The sequence below is a fragment of the Felis catus genome, chromosome A3 (genome assembly GCF_018350175.1).
Source record: "Felis catus isolate Fca126 chromosome A3, F.catus_Fca126_mat1.0, whole genome shotgun sequence".
NCBI lineage: Eukaryota > Metazoa > Chordata > Mammalia > Carnivora > Felidae > Felis > Felis catus.
The window spans coordinates 41,632,414-41,653,110 of record NC_058370.1 but is presented as its reverse complement, the minus strand read 5'-3'; the positions used below and the strand labels follow the sequence as shown (position 1 = coordinate 41,653,110).

At 45.0% G+C, this 20,697-nt stretch overlaps 1 protein-coding gene across 5 annotated transcripts in view; it reads left to right on the top strand.

Moving 5' to 3' along the window:
- Positions 1 to 15,394, top strand: part of KIF16B (kinesin family member 16B) — a 288,745-nt gene extending 273,351 nt beyond the window's left edge. For 4 of the 5 annotated variants that reach the window (XM_045053906.1, XM_045053905.1, XM_045053903.1 and 1 more), the window contains one exon: positions 14,087 to 15,394. In XM_045053906.1, coding sequence (XP_044909841.1) covers positions 14,087 to 14,245 — 159 coding nt within the window. In that variant the 3' untranslated portion in view covers positions 14,246 to 15,394. Of the gene's footprint in view, positions 1 to 4,961; positions 5,055 to 14,086 lie in introns of all 5 variants that reach the window. The other variant, XM_045053901.1, reaches the window with a different exon arrangement.
- The last annotated feature ends 5,303 nt before the right edge of the window (positions 15,395 to 20,697 follow it).

Here is a 20,697-nt window from a genome sequence, read left to right as displayed (position 1 = left end):
TTATATTTATTTCCATTGACATCTGTATAGCTCCTTGTCATACATTCCTTTTGTTGCAATAGCCCAGAAGACATACACAGAATTCTTCTTGTGTGTCTGTTTATTTTAAGAACCAATTTCTCTTGGGACGCCTGGGTGGCTCAGTCGGTTAAGCGGCTGATTCTTGACTTCACCTCAGGTTATCATCTCACAGTTGGTGAGTTCAAGCTCCAAGTGCGGCTCTGCACTGAATCCCAATCCCTGCTTGGGATTCTCTCTCTCTCTCTCTCTCTCTCTCTCTCTCTGTCTCTCTCTCTTTGTCCCCCTCTCTCCCTCCCCCCACTCGCTCATTCTTTCTCAAAATAAATTGAAAAAATAAAACTTTAAAAAAAGAACCACTTTGTCCAGTCTCTGCTAGTTCTCAGCTCACTGTTTATATCAACATCTGGCAGTCACCCTTTCTCTTATAAATTTGAATTAGGCTTTCTTGAAGATGCTTCGATTCCTTTCACTCCATTTATTTAGATTTGTTTTCCAAGTAAATTGTGCTTTTATTAAAGGTGCTCACTGTGGCCTTTGCCAGTGAACTTCTGTACTGTCCTTTGTTGCTTCTGAAACTGTATCTTTATTTTAGAATTCAGGTAGTTGGGGTTTTTTTTCCCTTGGATGATCCCCCTTTTTTTTTCTGTGTGTGTTGCTTATATTTCATAACAGTAATGAATCATAGCACATGTTGCAGTCCTTTGAGATGATACTTGGGAGAAAGAAATGGGTAAGAACATCAGTTTGTCCCAATTTCACTCAACATTTTGTCTTTATTGTTTGCCTGTGTAAAGCTCCCGTCCCTTTTTAGATAGGCTTATTTCTGTTCCCAGGAATTCACTGCAATGCGGTTACATTTACATATATAATATTCATTCCAGGCAACCAAAAAAAAAAAAAAAAGAAAAATTAACACTTGGCCTAATTTGTTTCCTAATTGAGATCACCTGTTTCATAGTATTTATAAGTAAAATTGAGAAACTGCTACGAAAATCAAGAAAGCATTTGCTAATCAGAGTTGAAGATGGCAGTAAATGAAGCCATCACCCTTTTCTCGGTGGATTTTTTAGCCTGCTGGAAACAAAGCCCCAGTGGATTCTGGAGCTTTTATTTCCGAGCTCTGTGGATAAAGTGCTATGAGCAGCAAGATAACCATCTGCCCTAACTATCTCCGTAGGCTGGGGTATTTATGCATTTTGGTGTCTGTTTGCTGCTGATTCACCTTCTCTTTGCCACTTCTGCTGCTTATTTATCTTCTAGTCCCCAACATTACATTTATTTGCAATTTCTTACTCGAAAGACTCTGGGCAATCCAAGTCATAGCTCAGTCAGTACAAACTGACATTTCTTACTTTGGAAGGCAGTTTCCTTGTGACAGAAACTGGATGTCAAATTAGCCCAAATTAGCCCATTATTTCTTAGATTTAATGGCCCCACCGCTTTCTCCGCGATCCCCCAGCTGGTGTGATTTCCCTTTCATCTGTACGATCTTCTTTCCACATTTTGCCAGGACTCTGTTTTAACTTGTACCACATTGCTTTCAGTGCCTCTCAGCTGAGAACAATCTCGAGTGCTAAAAGTTGTGACAGCTGAAAGACTGTTGCTCCCACAGGCTCAGGTTCGTTGTGGGGAACAGAGCCAGACACGAGTATCCAAGGAAGCACGTGCTTCATCCCCTGCCCAACGGGCAACCTTTCCAACTTCTCTTCTGCAGCAACTTTTCAGATTTGGACAGAGGCCAAGGACAGTTTGAAGAGTTTCTAAAGTTTGGCTTTGAAGCGTAAGTTAAGATTTGATAGACTTCTTCTCTACAGTAATTTAGTAAACTTCCTTTGTTCAGAAGAGAGAAGATACTATAAATCCGAGAAATTTTGCTGCAAGGGAAGATCTGAAAGAGAGAAAACCCAGGCTTCTCATTGTTCAGCAGGATTTATTAACATTTAATATTAACCTAACATTCATTGCATCAGGTACCTAATAGACCGTGTCTTTTATGAGCAAAGTGCTGTGCAGGAGGTACATGTTTTCAATGTATATATTTTTCAACTTAGATACTTAATTGTGTGGATGATATCTGTTTGGTGAAGGAATTATTAAAAATCTACACCTACCCCATCCTTTTTTAGAATTAGAGATGTTATATGAGAGAAGGTTTGGTCTGGCTTTTCTCCCTGCCTCCAGCCTCCCCGACATAGTCAAGCCTCCATCATTGTCCCCAGTGAAAGGGATCACCGGTGTGGATAATCCAAATCCTCAGCTAATCCTCTCCGTGGGGTGGGGTCACAGGCCCACCGCTCAGGGCCACAGGCCTAATCACACCTAGGGCATGACCATGGCTCCCTCCTGGGACGTAGGGCAGTGGGTGGACGCTGAGGAATAACTCCCAAGGCAGGGAGATATTCTGAAGGCAAATAGCCTCACAGGGATCATCAGGAGCCCCTCGTCCAGAGAACAAAAAAGGGGCAGTGGGTCTTCCCTCCTAGTCTCAAGAGCTGACCCTCTTGCCCTGGAATTCAGGGACTCATTGGTATTCAGGGATGACCCAGTACAAGGCCAGCCTGAGGAGACTTGCCATCAATACAGAAGTGACCTCAGGTCAGACATAAAAGGGGGGGGGGGATGGTCCTGCTCAACCACAGGCACGGATGGTAGAGAGGAGCAAGATGGTCACGTGGGGGGTCCCTGAAGCGTCACACCGTGTCCCGGTGCTTGGGCTTCTACTAAGAGGCAGACTTTGGGATGCCAGTAATGAATGTGCAACTACATCTTGATTCTTAAGCTTTTGGGGACCTTTGAATTTGAGGTTTCTTTGAATTTGAGTTTAAGTATATTATAGCCAAGAGGTACCACACAATGAGATTCTCATTTGAAAGTCTGTCAGTCACATTGGCCATTTGGAGCAGTCATCCCCCTCAAAATGTCAAGAACCTCTTTGAAGATGTAGATGGTGCAAGAAGGAATCGTGAGCTGAGAAACAAAGAATAGTTCTTTCTTTCCCCAGATAGCATTTTTCAGAATCTCAGTATCCAAACTATATCTTAAAATGAGCTTTGGGGGCATAGTTAATTTACCTGGTGTAGCCTATATTTTTAAACACATGAACATGATTCCCCATTTTGAGAAACACATTAACTCTTTCTTACTTTAAAGCAATTTTTGAAATAAAGGGTCTGCCAGTATCTGATATGAGGTGACTTTGGAAAAAAACCATTCCAGACTGTTGTCTTCCATTTTCCTTTGAAGGGGAAAACATTAAAGCATTAAATACTAACACATTTTAAGCCCACGTGCCCTGAAACATCTAAAAGAGGAGAAAATGATTATATTTGCAGATTAACTCTGCAAGGACAAAGCTGTGTAGATAATAATGTCACCTACTTAATAAATGCATGCTGCGACTTGGGCCCTGCCCCTAGCACCTGACAGACCTCTCATTTCATCTTCTGATTTAAAAAGCATTCTAATCAGATGAGGAAAGTGAGGTGCAGGAGAGTTTCACAACTTAATCTGGACCCCAGCATGGTAATGCCCCCCGTGCCCAGCGTGCTGGCTGCTGTGTGACTGGGTGCCCAGGACGTGGCTCACAGTGCAAGGGTAGGGTTCCAGCAGTCGTGTGCTCCACATGGCCAGGTCCTCTTCCACCGTCCCCGCCTGGATGCAGGGACAGTTGCTGTGTGTGGGACCCTTACCAATCTCTTAACCTAGATCCAGTAAACAAAAGTCAAAGAACCAGAGCGAGCCCTGGAAACTGCGCTTCTCCACAGTGTCTGTCCTCCCGTATTTTGCTTCAGCCGAATGAGGTTGAGAGGGGGGCCTGTCAGACTGCCTGGAAGAGGGTTTGCCTGCTCCCTTACAGCTGACATGCCACTGCTCACGGCTCAAGATGCAGCCTCAGCTAGTTGCTCTCTTCCCTTCATGAGCCGAAAAGATGGGCCTGATACCGACTTGGGTTCTAGAGAAAAGCTCAACCAACTTCATAGCCTGAGCTGATGGATTTGGGGCTTTCTAATGTGTCCTGTTTGTCTGGGGGGGGGGGGGTCTCCCCCCAAGCTTGCTGGTCTACCAGGCCGGGTGGCCGAGATCACTGAAGCTCGCTTCTTACCCTGAGCAGGAACGCCAACCTGTAAAAACTGAATATCACATGACTTTAAATGCGCATTCCTTATAAAATGTTTAAAGCTCACTGGATTTTATTAGAATATGTGAACCAGACTGAGTATATTAAATTTATGAGTCCAATTGATGCAGTACCATAATAATTCAATACAATATGCTTATGTCATTAAGCTCATAAAGAAGATTCTCTGAATAGCTGTAATGAATAGTTCCAATTCTGTAATCACAGACTAACATTTTCACCCTGATGAATTTTAACTGGGAGCTCTCAGAATTCTCTATAAAATCAAGAAATAAATGCCATATTTCAAATGATGACTACTTATTTCAAGTATTTACTTTAAAACCTAGGATGGATAGAAAAGAAGTACCTGCTAAGATAGAATTATTCATTAGAAATACTAAAAAGGTTGGAAAAGGTTAGTAGCACGGACTGTGATGTATGGCTAGTCATAAATTATAAATAAAAACCAATGAGACTTTTCTATTCTGCTTTGACTAATTTCATTGACTCTCTCATCCCTTACCTTCTTCCCACACATATCTATTGTGATTATCTATCACCACGTAATAAACTACCCCAAAACTTAACTTCCTGAAAGCAGCCACCACTTTATTGCTTGTGATACTGTGGTTCTGGAATTTGGGCAGGGCTTGGCCAAGTGGTTCATCTTTTCCAAATGTCAGGTATCATGTCAGGCCACTTACATGGCTGTATTCTGATCATGGTTCCACTGACGACTGGGCTCAGATGGGGCACCGAAGCCTGCAAGGTGACTCCTTCACTGTCAGCTTTACTTCCAGTGTTTTCTCTTGGAAAACAGAAGGCCTGGCAGGATCCATGGATCAGAGAGAAGAGATGCTGTTGGAGCACAGTGAAGAAGCTGCAACATGAGGACCATTGGAGAGCCGATCCAGTGAGCAGTACATTCCAGAAATGTTTCCCCCGCGCTAAATGAACCCCACATAGTGTGTGGTCCAGCCATGCTGGACTCTTGGTGGGACCCCAAACTGTTCATTGTCACCATGAGGCTTTGCACATCCCCCGCCCCTCTCCCCCCCCCCCCCCGCCCACTGCCGGGAATAGGCTTCTACAATATCTTCCACGAGTATCTCTACCTGTCTGATTCTTACTCATCCTTCAGCTCTTGGCAGAAATGTCACCAGTTCCCAGGACTAGGCTGGATGCCTTTTCTATGTACTCCAAAATCATCTCATTCCATATTTTAATCAGAGCTTTACTTGTCCCAAGTCCCTGGAATGCCTGCATGTGACTCAAGACGAGAACTGACCTTATTCACTACTGACTCCTCAGCAGCATGACAGATAGAAAGCTCTCAGTAAATATTTGTTGGGTGCATGAATGAAGTCTCAAGAGGAGCCGACGAAGAACAAACCTTGATCCAGTCCTCAGAAGACAAGTAGGATTTAGATGAAGGATTCTGGACAATGAGGAGATGGTGCTGGGCGGCCCAGGCTCCTTTTCAGCACAGGCTCAGTGTCTGTTTTAGTCAACGTCGGACACCCAGTGCTTGGCACGCTGCTCCATGTAGGGCAGGTGTGTGGTAACTGTGGTGGATGGATGAGTTGCTTGAATTAAACCATCCTAATTTCATCAGAGTGTAGAGGACATTTAGGACCATGTCAGGAAAGGAACCCAGCATTTTTGATCCAGTGGAGACAAATTTTAGGATCCCTAAAATAGCCAGAGAAAGGTGTCGACTAGAATTTATGAGAGTTTAGAACTGGGAAGACTTGAGTGAGTGAATATTGACCCCACTGGTAGGGGGTTGATTCATGATCCATGGCCAGTGGTGACCAGACCTCTCATGTCTAGAAATATCCCAGCATGTCTCCATCCCCGCTTGATTGGTCTTTGGAACCCATCAGTCAAGGATGAATTTTCCAAGTGCTACAAGGTAAATGAAACCTCTAAGTCTTATTAGACTGATCGTTATCTTTAAGCTGCCCTGGCTAATGGCTTCTGGAAATGAATTCCAGCGAACTGTCTTCCCTGTTAATATGTCACAGTGGAAAGGTGGATAAGGCCCTACTACATTTTTAAAGTACGTTTTAATAATTTCAATAACTTTAAATTACATTACAAATTTATGTTCAAATTTTGTGAGATGAAGGGGCTCCACAACAATGAGATGGCTGGGGAAATCATGAGAGTGGCACAGCTGGGTGGTGCATGCCTGTGAAATGAGGAGCAGACTACACTTACAGTCATGAGCCCTGTTAAAGCAAGCTTTTTAGTAACCTAAAATAGTCATGACTTTATCCCCCAGAGCATTAAAGCAAAAGGAAGGGAGCCAAAAAATAAGGTAAGATCTTTGAAACGCTTCTGAAGCCCTCTTATTCCCACGTGTTCTCTATGCGTGCGTGCGTGTGCACATGCACACACACACACACACACACTCACACACAGTAAATTCTGAGAGTCTGCATGGCATGGAGATCCCTAAAGAGAAGGGCTGTGTTTACATGCACATTTACTCATTACCTTTCAGGCTTAAGGGATTGCACCTTGTAAGTGACATTAAGCCATCTGACTTTCTCCTGAATTTAAAGCCCAAGTTGTTTGTCAGCTTCTATAGTGTGTTGACATTGGCTAAGCCACTGCCTCTTGGGATCTCAGTTTCCTCATCTGTCAACAGGATTCACATACCTGTCCTCCTCCACCTCAGCATGTCTTAGGGGTCATGGGAGCTCATGAACTGGTAAGTGTTTTGTACAAAGTGCCTGAAGATCCAAATCCAGCATCCAGGCCTTCCACATTCTCCTTCAAGTCCTGCTGTTCCCCACACAGAGCCCTGCACATGCTAGCCTTACTTACTCCCTTGTTCACACAGTTTGCTGAGTTTGGATACCACTCCGTCTTCCCTCCTTTCCAGATCCCAGACCTGAAAGGAAATGGCTGCAAGATGAGAAGGGCCACACTCTCGAACTCCCTGCTGATCATGCAGGTTTTTGCCTGGAAGGACTATGCAGCATATGGTCGGTCCCAATGACCAGACTAACGTTTCATCCAGAAACGCCAGAATTGAAAAGAACAAGCCAGCAGAGGCCATCGTAAGGCCAGCTTTTAGCTAGGTTGTTCCGGTAACTTAAGTACTTTTCCTTTCAGCTAGAGCAGAGCCTAAAATTATACTGTAAGGCACATATGAATCATGTTAACAAAATGACCTTCATCAAGAATGAAATAAAAATGAAAATAGCATGTAGCAGCACATTATATTTTCAATTTTTTTCCTCATGCAATGTATTGATTGAGGTACCAGGCTAAAGCTCTAAAATAATTGACTAAATTCTTGCTGAATTACCCTGTATTGCTGTAGGGAGTGTGCCTCACCTTTCAGAACTCATTAACACAGCCAGTAGACCATATTAGCCTGTGTTTTGGTTCAAAAGATTAATAATATTTAGTTGTTGTATTTTGAAATGGTGTTGGAATTTTGAAGATTGGCCTGCGTGTATATATCAGGCTTTGGGCAGGAGCTTTCCAGGTAAATACTTGGCCGGGGATGTACCACTAGGATGCACTGACCCATCCAAAATGTTAGTCACTAAAGCCTCCTAGGAGTGAGAGAAGGGTGACTTGGGCAGATCTTGATGTGACTACAGACTACACCCCCCACAGCCCAGGGGCTTGGATGTGGTATAGGTGGAAGGTTTCCTCTGATCTTGACTGGCACCTACTACCTGCCAGTGCTCCGGAGTTAATGTCCGTTAACTTGTTTGCAAACAGTGGAAAATCACTGGGGCCACATTGTAAACAAATGGACTTCTCCACTCCCAGGCTTGGGAATGGCCCGACCAAAGTCTCTCCTGGAGCTGCCCCTCTGTGAGAGAGGTCCCTGAATTTCTTACACTCTTATAAATGCTCTATGGCAGTGGCTGTGAAGTCAATAAGAGATCAATTCCAGCAGATTCCAAGTGGTATCTCCAGTAGCTCTTTGGCGGTGAGGTGCCCATCCCAGAATATGAATGGGAAAAACTCACCAGCCCTCTGCCATAAGTCAGCTAGATAACCAACCCCCAAAGAAGGGAAAGCTGTTTTTTCAGAAGGGAATCTGAGTGCTATTAGGGAAGGGAAAAGGAAGCAGGGCAGTCAAAACATGGCCAGTGCTCACAAAGGCTCTGTAAGGAAGATATCAGAGCATGAACAGAGTTACATTGGACTCTGTGGAGAAGAGTATAAGGCTCACAGCTAGAGGTCTTTTTCTCATGTTTGTATGGAACATTAACTCTAGAGAACCCAGAGGCCCCCTGTCTCTGTGAGAGCAGCCTCAGGCCTGGAAAAGGCAGCATATCTGGCTCAGTGTAGACAACCTTGCCTGGTGAGAGACAACAGTGCTCAGGACATGGGAGGCCCAACAGGATAAAATGGGGATGGTAGACGCTGGACAGCAGGCTGGTGATTGAGACCCAGCCTCTAGGGCTGAAAGATGTGGGTATGGATCTGGTATTCTCACCTCTGTGCTTTATGACCTTTGGGGCATTACTTAAGCCTCTTGGTCCTCAGTTTCTTCATCTGGCAGATGGGTCCCATGCAGTGTCCCTATTTCATAAATAGCTATTTCATAAATAGCTCTTGTGGCAAGTAAATGAGATATACCATGAAAAGTTCTCACTGTGCCTAGAACATTACATGCCCTTGATAACTGGCCTCTTCGTGAGAGCAACAAGATGGGAGCTGGTCAGACTGTTGTGTGTACGTGGGAGACAATCCTCAGGAAATAGAATGGTCTTGGCAGGTATGAGTTGACCACTTTCCTTTGGAAAGGAGAGGTCAGGAGCCTGATGTAGGTGTCTTCAACAAGCTGTGTGTCCTCGTCTTTCCTGTGTTCTTTCGGCCTTCTTTTGAAAGGCTCCTGGTCCCCTCAGGATTTTGTCTTATTTGGAGGTGGAGATTAAAAACACATGCCTATTTAACGGTTCCATTTGGAACACATCCATGGGGTGGTCTCTCCCAGTTTCGTCTATGCCTGCTCATTGCCTTTGCATGGATTGACTTTAAAAAATAATAAGAGGGGCACCTGGGTGGCGCAGTCGGTTGAGCGTCCGACTTCAGCCAGGTCACGATCTCGCGGGGTCCGTGAGTTCGAGCCCCACGTCCGGCTCTGGGCTGATGGCTCAGAGCCTGGAGCCTGTTTCCGATTCTGTGTCTCCCTCTCTCTCTGCCCCTCCCCCGTTCATGCTCTGTCTCTCTCTGTCCCAAAAATAAATAAACGTTGAAAAAAAAAAAAATAAGAGCGGTACCTCGGTGGTTCAGTCGGTTAAGTGTTTGACTTTGGCTCAGGTCATGATCTCACTGTTTGTGGGTTTGAGTCCTGCGTCGGGCTCTGGGCCGACAACTCAGAGACTGGAGCATGCTTCAGATTCTGTGTCTCCCTCTCTCTCTGCCTCTCTTCCGACTTGTGCTCGCTCATAAATAAATAAATAAACATTAAAAAAAATTAAAACATAATAAGATATTCCCGCGGACTGTAGAAGAAAGGCACTTTATGGAATGAAGGTACTCTGTTCAGTACTGAAATGTGCGTTGAAGATCTGCCATCTAAGCCTGATTTTCTGAAAGTATCAATAAGAAAACACCTTATACTTTAGTGTTAGTCCAAGTAGCAAAAAGTAAATAACCTAGATAAATGTCTCATATATTTCTTAAATCTTTTTTTTTTTTTTTTTTTTTTTTTTTTTTTGCCAAATCAATACATGACTCACAGAGTTTGATCTCCAATATTGCTGTGCTATTTGCCTTCTCTCCCCTGTGGCTTCTGTTCTCCCTTCCATCCCAAAACTTCCTCTCTCACCCTCCTCCAGCCAGCCCCTCCATCTCTCAGGGCCCCTTTTGGCCCCTGCCCTTTCCTGCAATCACTCATACTCAGACCCTGTCCCAGACCCCTTCTTGCTCTGTACTATGGGTTTGCAATCTTAATTGAACAAGGATTTGGCTTAATCTGACCTACATCCTCCGAGTACCAGGATGAGGCAGGGCCGAAACGTTTCGCAACCTCTGGGGATATAACCATCTATTCTCAGTAGCCCTGATCCGAGTGTTGAATGAAGCAAGGACTCAGGTGAGATGTCCCCCCCCCCCCCCGCCCCCGGCAGGCAGGGGTTACCGGCCCTCTGTGGTCCGGAACAGCAACAGATTTAAATACGTCTACTTTTGTTTCTTCTTCTTTTTTTTTAATGGAGAAAATGCCATGTGAAAGAAACAGAAACTTGATATTGGATTTCACAAATCCTTTCCTACTTTGCCCTTCTGACCCTGATAAACCACTTAAACTCCTAATGTCCTTCAATTTTTGCAATACTTTTTTATAAAGTGCACTGCCCTGGGGATACAGCTTGGCCCCTGGACTTATTTTTCACATAGCAGGGAGGGCTAGCCTTGACAGGAAGGACTCTCATTTTCTCCCTTCAGCCACAGATGCCATAGAAAACATGGTAAGCCCAAGCCACAAAAATTACTAATGTAAATATGTGTATATTTAAATATGTATCTTATGTATAATTGCAACGTATGTTAAATATATGCAAAGGTCGAGTTCTAGTTCATTGGCTGATCTAGGCCTGAGCCTCAAATCCTAAAGGGAAACTTTTTTATTGGAGAAAGAGTGATACGCTTGATTCACCAGACACCGCGTTATGTAGAGGCAGATTTTATCACTGAGGAAGAGCTCAGAGAGAAGAATCAAACTAGTCACCGTTGCTGGACTATCTGCAAAAGACAGTCTGGGCATGTGCACATGCGGAATACTATATAGCCATGATCATGAGCAAACTACAAGGATGCCCAACAGGGTGAGCGAATCTCCCAAGCTTTGTGTTACGCACAGGAGGCCAGACACAAAAGAGAGTGTCCTGCGTGGTTCCGGTAGTGTGAGCTTCAAAAACTGGCAGAACTACTCAATAGCGGGAGAAGTCAGGATAGCGTTGTCGTTGGAGAAAGGACTACGAGGGAACGTGAGGCGGGCCCCCTGGGTACTAGCAACATTGTCTCGTTTTTATCTAGGTGCTCCTCACACAGGTACGTCCAGTCTTGGAAACTTCATTAGGCTGTGTGCGCATGCTGTTTTCTCAGGGTACACCTCAATTTTTAAAAATTAACTCACCAGAGTCAGTCATCAGGGTTCTTTCCAGGCACTTTTCCCAAGCTCAGCAGTGTGCCAGGCATGGCAGTGGTTACAAAGAAGAAGGATATGCTGTCTGTGACCTCAGGAACCTTCTGGGAGTTTACTTTTGTCTTCTGTCCCCAGCCCTACGCCTAGTCCTTTGGTTTTGTCATTCACCAGAAGTTGTCCGGCCCACTGCAAGCACGTGGCTCTGGACACAGCACCAAGGCCACCCTGCCTCCCCTTGGATACTTCAGAGCACCTCAAGGTCACTATGAAGAGTACTCTCTAATCAAAGCATTTCTTTGGCCAAGGAAGCAGTCTATGTAAAGGGAGCCCCGGCTGCCCAATCCTGCAATGCAGAGGTTTGTTTTGCAATGAAAAAACTCTCCTGTAATGTTTCTAATTCGTTGAATGAGGTCCCTGTATCTCCAGTTTCCATGGAGACATGCCAGTGAGTTCATTTAAAGAAAAAGACACTCCCTGCACCTAGTTTAGTTTACTGGTCTCTTGATGGCGGTGACCGGGCAGGGAAGGTATCTCCAATATTTTCCTTATTTTTATCTGTGTTTTTTAACTTTAACTTTTCATGACCCCCTTTGGGTTCCACTGGCCCTTTAAAGGTCCCCCACTCTTTGTGAACCAATTACGACAAATGCGGATACAACATCTGTTCCTAGATTTGAATACCTTCCATCCTGTCGGAATTCATCTCCAGGGCAAGCTGGTTGTGAGCATTAGTCTGCACACTCGTGCGGCCTGTGGGAGACCTGTAGCAGGGGCTGTTCCCAGCTCTGTTCGAGCTTTAGACTGTGGCAGACTTGTGGCCCCACACTCCAGTGCACAAGCTCCTCCTCATCCTTCTGGAAACACTTCCCTCTTGACCTTCCCACAACAGTCAGTTTGCGCACGTGTATTTATCGCATTGTAAAGATTGGCTGGCTGGCAGGTGTGGTCTGCGTTGGACACTCGCATCCACGTTGGGTGGATTTTTGGGTCCCTCTAAAGTTGCTGTTCTCCGCTTCCCTTCCCCCAGTGAGGTTGAAGTCCGGTTCCTTTTGCCCCTGATGCAAAAAAGTACTGGTGTAAAATCTTCATTTTTCAGCGATTGGTTTTGACACCTTCTCGCCTCGACCTGATGGCTCTTTCAAGCTCCTTTCCTGAGAGATTACCGTGAGACCAGTAAGTGAGGAAGACTGAACAAAAAAGACAGAGTCCGAGTGAAAAACCCTTGTTTTCCAATCCCCTCTCCTGATCGCTAGCCTTGCTCACCTCCCTGACGACAGGGTCCTCATCCAAAAATGGCTATGACTAATAAGAGCAGATAATTCTAGGCAGAGTACAATAACAACATAAAACAAGGTGAGCTCAGAAATGCGGAGGCACAGTACAAATGTTTTGTTCTCTTGCTTTGGGGATGGCTTCACGGGTGTACACACGGTTCAAGACTCACCAGATTGTCCGTTTGAAGAACGTACAGTGACTGTGCGTCAGTAAGAAATGAGACGTTAGAAGATTTTTAGAAAGTAAATTACTATACAGTGTCAATTATTAATAATCCTCATTACTTTTAAGAAAGTAGCTGATGAATTTTCCTTGAGCAGAGTGTCTTCTTTCAGAAGTAAATTTAAGGCCGGCAGTTCATAGGGGCAGCTGGATGCCACTTCTGCTGGGCCAGGTTTTCGCAATTGTTGCGTGAGTGACATTGGGAACGCAATAATGCTTGCATGGGGCTGTCCCGTGCATCGTGGGATGCGCCTAGATGCACGTCACACACCCCCACCCAGAGTAACGAAACCATCTGCAGACATCGCTGTGTGTCTTCTACGGGGTGGACCGCCCCTGGTGGGAACCACTGCTTCTCGGCCTCAGCCGTGTTTCGCTGACAAATTTCTTTGTTACTCAAAGTCCATAATAATTATGTTTAATGTCAGCGTTTGTGATAGGATCATTTATATTTTTGAAATAAGCTGAGGCAGTAATAAAGATTTAGGCTTACCCATTTTCTCTTGTAAATAACACTTGCCTGACCTGAAATGTATGAACTATTTCTGTATGTCCTCTTTTCCTTTAATACATCCTGCCTGCACCCACGTCTCATTCCATCCCCGGCATCTCGGATCCTCGTCCCAGACATGCTTTGCTTGCTCGGTGCCAGAAAAGGCGGCGACTGCTGTGACAAACACGTGCAGCCGTGGGGAGGGGCAGAGCAGGGGGTTCAGAGCAATTAATCTTAGTCAGAATTTCTTTTCATTGATGATTATGGGTTTTGCAAAATGACTCGTAAATATTAGTACTTGGAACTGACCCGCTTGTCCCCAGCATTTCTTTTCCTTTAAAGGATCCAAATCAGACAGTTACAGTGCTGTTTAAAAATGCTAGTGAGCAGCACATTTAGCATTCTACAGATGGCTAGCCTTTTTTCCCCCCTCCCTTTAATTGGCTTTCTATTTAACAAGTAAGTTGGGGGGAAACGACCTGTTAAAAAAATAGGATATTAACTGATGCCACTATTGTTGGCAAGCAGACCACTTCCCCACCCCCCATCCTGGCACCACATTGGCATTTCTCTGGGCATTGTCCGCAGGTAGGCCATGTTGCCCTGAGCCAGAGAGCAGAGCCACCCGCGTAATGGATGTGGTGGCTCTATTCCCTTGGGTTGGTCTGGTGAAGGCCAAGGACACACAGATTCCCATGTGCTGTTTCCAATGGCAGCAACAGCTCTTCCAAAGTGGGTGGCAAGTTGTTTCTGGGATTTCTTCTCTCTCCTTGACTCCACCCCACGACGACGTCTAACCACGTTTTGTCTCCCTTCTCTTCCTCAGAAATACCTCAGGGACTTTTTCAGCGTGATGCTGCAGTCCGCGACGTCTCCCCTACACATCGACAAAGTGGGGCTGACTCTTTCCAAACACACCATCTGTGAGTTCTCGCCGTTCTTCAAGAAAGGGGTCTTTGACTACAGCAGCCACGGGACGGGGTAGAGCTGGGGGTGACGGAGGAACCACCGATGCAGTGCCTTCTCGTCCACATGGCCCTCCCAGCGCGCGGCAGCCTCCCACCCTCCTTCTGGGCCTGCCTCCTCCTGTGGCAGCTGGACGTGCAGCAGCCGGCCTGGGCCGCCCTGCCAGGGCCTCCCGGGTGCCTGACTTTGGACTGGCATGTTTCGCTTCGCTGGTGGTGACCCTGACGGGCAGCTGCTACTGTTCCATTGCCGTTGAATGTGGCCTTTTCCCCCATAGTGCTCCCTCCTCCTCGCAGCGGGAGGCCGTCCCCTGTGGCAAAATGGACGTGGCCGGCTTACCTTGGGCCTCCCTGAGCCACGCCAACCTGGGACCTCCCAAACTGGGTGTGCGGCTTACCAGACCTACCTGAAATGACTTTCATCTGGTTTCCTCTTCCACCAAAATATATCTTATTTTTTATATGCCTTCCATATGGCTGGCTGTATCCCACAAGAAGCATTTTAAATGATTTCATTGTATTTTTTCCGTTTCCCCTCATTTGAGTCAGAACTTTTGTACGATACCTGACCACTGATGTTTACACAGAATTTCATATTCTGCAAAAGGGATTTATGGTCCAATCATGACTGGAATCTTCCATGCCTGACAAATTTGATGTAGGCGACATCACTTAAAACATCTGTAAATCCATACAAACAGGATATATGTTTAATCTTGAGTATCTGAGGAAATTTTCCTAAACGTAAATGGCTACTGTGCATTCTTGAGCTTTCTCCGCTAAGCACAAAACAAGCGCGTAGCTGAATGCATATTTTTAAATTTTTTTTCACGTTTTTGTTACAGAATCTACTGGATCTTTGGCTGAAAGACTAGAATTTACAGTAGTTTATTAATGATCCCTTAAAATTACTCAGGACTTAATGTAGCATTGCACATCCATGTACAATAAAACTGCTTTGTTTTACTAAGAAGAAAAATGTAAGTGGAAAAATATGTGGCATATACTGAAATGTATATAATTCTACCTATAGATTTATATATGTACAAACGCCTGTACAATAGTTGTATCAAAATATATAATCATCCACGCCAAATTTATTAAAGGTATTTGCTATTTCAAAATTTAAATTGAGCTGCTATCAATATTAAATGAAGTTATAGAACCTATCCTGTAGCACCGTTTATTTTAAGTTTGCGACATGATCATCCCTACTGGTCTGTTTAAAAATTTATCTAATGTGTTTGGAAAGATCGGTAATGTATAATTTAGCATTTGTGTTGCAGAAGATGCTGTTAGAGTAACATTTGAAGCCACGAATGAATGGGGTAACAAAATGTGTTTGCATTCAGTCTTCTACAATATACCTGTGCAACTGAGCCCTCCAACCTGAAAAATATGTTTAAAGATGCAATTATCCCAATAAGGGGGAAAACTATTATTACACTAATTAGATATCATAGTTTAATATGACAAAAATGAGGACATTTAAAAATTGCCACAGAAAGACTTGCTTTTTGTCTCCAGCAGTGATTACAGGCATAGGTTTAGAGGCAATTACTACGAGAATTTAAACCTGCAGATTTAAGGATAAAGCTGGGAGATAATAATTAACCATAGGTCATTCATCTAAAAGGAGTCAAAGCACTACAGATTGTCCCTCGTTTGCAGAGTAAACTAAATGGTTTTCTTCAGCTGACCAGATAATCTGTCCCCTGCCCTTTTGGACCTGTCTCTGAGGCCAGGCTCATGGCAAGCGTTTCACTGAAGTGACACAGGATACGATAATAACCTGGCGAGAATAAATAGACCCGTGTTTGTGAGCAGTGCAGGAGCCAGAAGACCCTTTGATTCCAATCCTCATCTTGAGTAATCAGTATTGAGTTTGAAGTTCAAGCGCTAGCTGGCTCTGGCTCAAGCTGGCTGTAGTGTTTGTGGGTCACTTCACCTCTCTGAGCCTCAGTCTCCCCATCTGAAAACAAGCTGTTGCACAGGATAGTCTCTCTTTCCTGTTCTAGCCGTGGTCACAAGCAGGGGGATAACTACTCCTGATGGATGGGCCAGGTAAGCCCCTGGTGTGCGGATGTGAAATACAAACTTCTAACCAGACCCAAAGGCAGCTTGACCTGAATAAAACATGAGGGAATGTTGAAAAGCCAATGAAAAGTCTCACCTAAACAAATAATGGAGTTTCTGGAGTGTAGACAAAACAGATGTCAGAGTCAGGATGACAGAATTGAAGCTTTGTTAATTTAGACTGATTCAGAGAAGTAAAAGAAAATTAGCAGATACTGATTTTTTTACTTCGAGTGCCTCAAATAAAGTAGTGCTAAAATGACCGTTTTATCAATTCAGATTGAGGTGCCATCAACTTCTAAATATTCCTGTAGTCAGTTGGACAAATCTAAGGAACTAAGGACCTAGCACGTCCTAGGTCTTGCTTACATAGTAAAATGTGTACACCAAGCTTGTTTATACTCACAAGTAGGGTAGGCGCCTTCGGCTGGGATCCCACCCAGGCCTTGCCGTCTTGACTAATTTGGGCTTGTGCATAGGGAATAGCTAAGTCATGCTGGCTCCCGAATGATGGGCATCTAGAAGATTCTCGGGCCCATAATGTGGAGATGCCTGGAGACTCATGAACTGGGTACCCAGGCCCCAGGGCCACTTCTGTGCACATCTGTATGTAGAAAGACCCAGTTCTCCACTTGGCTCCGTCCACCCACTTAGTGCTCTGGCCAGCGCATGCTCGGCAGTCTGGGCAGAAGGAGCCAGAAGTTTCACAGCTTAGAGCATCTGTGAGCTCAGATATGTAGCTCCTGCAAGGCTGCAGTCCCTCGCCTCAGAGCCGGGGCACGTTGGTGTTCTGGGTGCGAGTTTCAAAGATGAGGTTCAGATCCACCTCCCCCAGTGCGCAATCCGACGCGTGCCCCATCGCTTCCTCAGACGTGCCCTCCGGGGTAGAGAGCAGGCCTCTGTTGTGACGTGGCTCGTTGTTATGCCGAGCCTACCCCAAGCAGGCCTCATCTCCTCAGAGGGAACTTAGGTAACAATTCAAGATGGTCATGAGAGAATTTTCAGTGACATCCTGCTTTCCGATCAGTAGTGTTGGAGAGAGGTTTTAAATATGCTCCTTCACAAACGCCTAGAATGATGCCTTGAGGGGTCACTAGTCCAGGGTTGAACATTTCTCCCACGTGAGGCCCTTGTCTTCCCATATTCCTACACACCCATGCAAGAGTAGTTCAGGCTGGACTCTGTTACTGGGTAAGTGGGTTTTTTTGTTTGTTTTTGTTTGTTTTCATTTTGAAGAAGAGGAATAAGAAATGTCTGTAAAATAAATCCATGGCAAAATCAACTGCTTCAGTTTTACTTAAATTATCATGACAGGTGAGTTATGTTTTGGGGAAACTAATTAAAGACCATTAATCTAGAGGGACTCATTCTTGGCAGATTAAGCCCTGTCTGTCCCACCTTTTAATGGCAGGCCTCTTGCTACGTGCAAGAAGAGGACCCGGTTGTCGACTTTTTTCCTTTTGTTCGGAGTGTTTTTTTTTTCTGATGATAATTACATGGGTAACGACTCTCTGGTGCTGAAATTTTGAATTTTGCACATACAGAATTGTTTCTGAGTTGAAACAAATCCACCGGTTGTTATGAATTTCTAAAGCGTCATATTTCAAATGGATCCTACAGTGGTACCTGGGAGTTATCTGAGGTGATGTTGGTGGTGGCCAGGCTGTTACCTTCAGAAGGCTTGTCCATCTGGGAACCCAGAAGAACCCAGCTACATTTTGAAATGGTAGGAAAGACAGACATTTGGCTGAACTGAAGGGGTTCAAGGATGCGAGTTTATCCTTGTTCCCTGCAAATAGCAATCTGCATGCATTTATCACTGTAGAATTCTGTGCCCTATGCTCTGGCACTGTCTCTTACTGCGCTGCCTTTCTAGAAGTTTCTCCCTTTTGTGCGTCTCTTGGAAAATGACTAAATATAAAATGTTCTTTCTTTGACTATGCTCATTTGGTACCCCTTAATTTGAAAATTAAATGATAAAGTTTTTTTTTTTTTAACCTGGGGATTACCTCTCCAAAAACTGATTCTTCTGTCGGAATTTGAGGTTCATCAATTTGATTTTGCTCCTTCTCCATTGCTGGAAAGGCAGAATCTTCCCCATTCAGGGAGAAATAGATGTGTTTGCAAAAAGATGCACAAACCATCTTTCTTTCTGCATTGAAAATGGGGAAGTGCACTAGGTATAAAATTGGCAATGCACAGAGGGAAATGCATCAGCAGAATGCAAAAGCCCCAAAGGGTTAGCGTACAAAGCTGTTCGGTACCATTAAGGCAGGTCACCTGAAAGAGAGAAACCTTTGTCTAGAACTTAAGTCCGGGTAGGGAAAAAAAAAAAACATGTGAAAAATATAAATATCTTCACTGCTTAAAAGCAGAGTTATTTTCCTCAAAGTGTTGTGAATCCTTATGCACAGTTAATATTTGCAGAAATGTTTCCAGTAGCACTTCAAGTTGTGCCTGAGAGCCTCTCACTAAATTACAGCCTGAGGGTCTGCTATTCCTGAGGCTCCTTCTTCCTTCTCACCCAGGAGGAAGGAAAGGAAGGACGGAGGAAGGGAGAAAGATTGCAGCTGCTTTTCCAAAGCTGCCAGGGAATATCTTAGAGGAGAGGATCACAGTGAACAATCATAGCAGTTGGCGGTGATTAAGAGCATCTTTAATATTTGCACTTTCATAGATTCTAAATTCTGTTAGCTTTTCTCCTGAAAACAAGCCAGAAGCTATGGTGTATGTGGGGCGGGGGTGGGGGGCGGTGAGGGGTGGCTGGAGGAATGGGGGTGTGTGGCTTGCCGTTATAAATGACTCTTTTTGGTTGGTGTTTTAAGCCCTAATTTTAATGAATGTAGTAAGTAAAGTCAATTCACAGAGGGTGCAATTCTTTGATTGCAGAGTAATATTAAAACCCTGTTTATCCTTTATAAGCAGATGGGGAAAGTCATGTTTACATTATAAAGGATTTTCTTTGCCTTCTGGTACAAGGGCCGCAGCCTAAATATACCCACGTATAGATTTCTTTTTTCCGTAAAGAACTCAAGGCCAAAGAGCGCAGTGCTCCCCTTGGATTCTGAAGCACAGAGTGTTCTAGAGTGGAGGATGCGTCTGAAGAGGTTGCTGTTCAGCAGCCTCGCTGTCTGTTGCACGTACGCGCGTGTCTGATCAGGAACCCGGTGCCAGCTGGCCCAGCCCCACTACTCACACCGCCACCTAGTCCTACCTCATTCATTTCCTGTGTAAGCCATTCCTCTCCCTGCCTTGTGCACCCCACTGGCCCCTCTCTTGTTCTGTACCCCGTGAGGGTTTGGGAGAAAGGATGGACAAACACGGTGAGATGAGCCTCAGAAAGTTCATAAAGTATGGATGATGCTTGCCCTACTTAAAGCCAGCTGTGTACGTGTCACAGCCACACTGCCAGCCCCTTCCTGCCATGGGGAAGGTTGAAGGAAGGATCAGACCGAACTGTGGCCATTCATGTGAGTCCACTGGCCACATGTTAAGTATTGAGATCCTGGCTGAGAGAGAACATGGCGCAGAGAAGGTAGAGCAACTGGTTGTGTTCTGCTCATTCCTGGTTGTGAGAGCACTGACCTGCTCATCGTTGGCATCCCACACACCATTCACCACAAACTCATGAGCGTCTTCCATGTCCTAGCATGGGACTGGGGCCCCCACACTGAGGTGAGCTGTATGGCCATGGACCCGCCCTCAGGGAGCTCTCATTCCACTCAGCGACCCACCAGTGCTTGCCCAATCACGTGACTGCAAATTGTGATAAATGGTATGGAACAAGAGTAGATGGTGCCGGGGGAGAACGTACTAGAGAAATGATTTCATCTGGGAGGCTCTGCAGTTTCCCTGAGCTAAGACCTGAGCAGTGAGGAGAAATGAGTGCCAAGGAGGCAAAGGGATTGCCCCAAATCGAGGAAAGCGCATGTGTGCAAGAGGGAAAATGCTCATCGCTATAACATGAAGAGAACATCAGGGACAGTGACAGGTTGGACCCCCATCCAACTGGGAACAGGCCTGACCCTGCTTAGCTTCCAAGATCAGACGAGATCAGGTACATTCAGGGTGGTGTGGCCGTAGACATGACAGGTTGGAGAGAAAGAGGCCAGAGGAATGAGCACCTGAGAGGTTGCTGGCTGAAATTTTGTAAATGAGATCACGTTTCCCATCAGCCACCACTGTTTTGGAAGGATGTTCCCCTGGGGGAAGAGCACATGGCAAGTAGGGCTCATCCTTTAAAATCACACGTAATAAAGAGAAGCAAACTTCCTGATCCAATATTAACAACGAAGGGATAAGATCTGAGTGAGAGTACTGTCCTGTGCCATCTAAAGGCCGGAAGTTCTGCTCTTGTCATCTTGACCTTAGGTGTGTTTCAGATTCTGAGATTTCA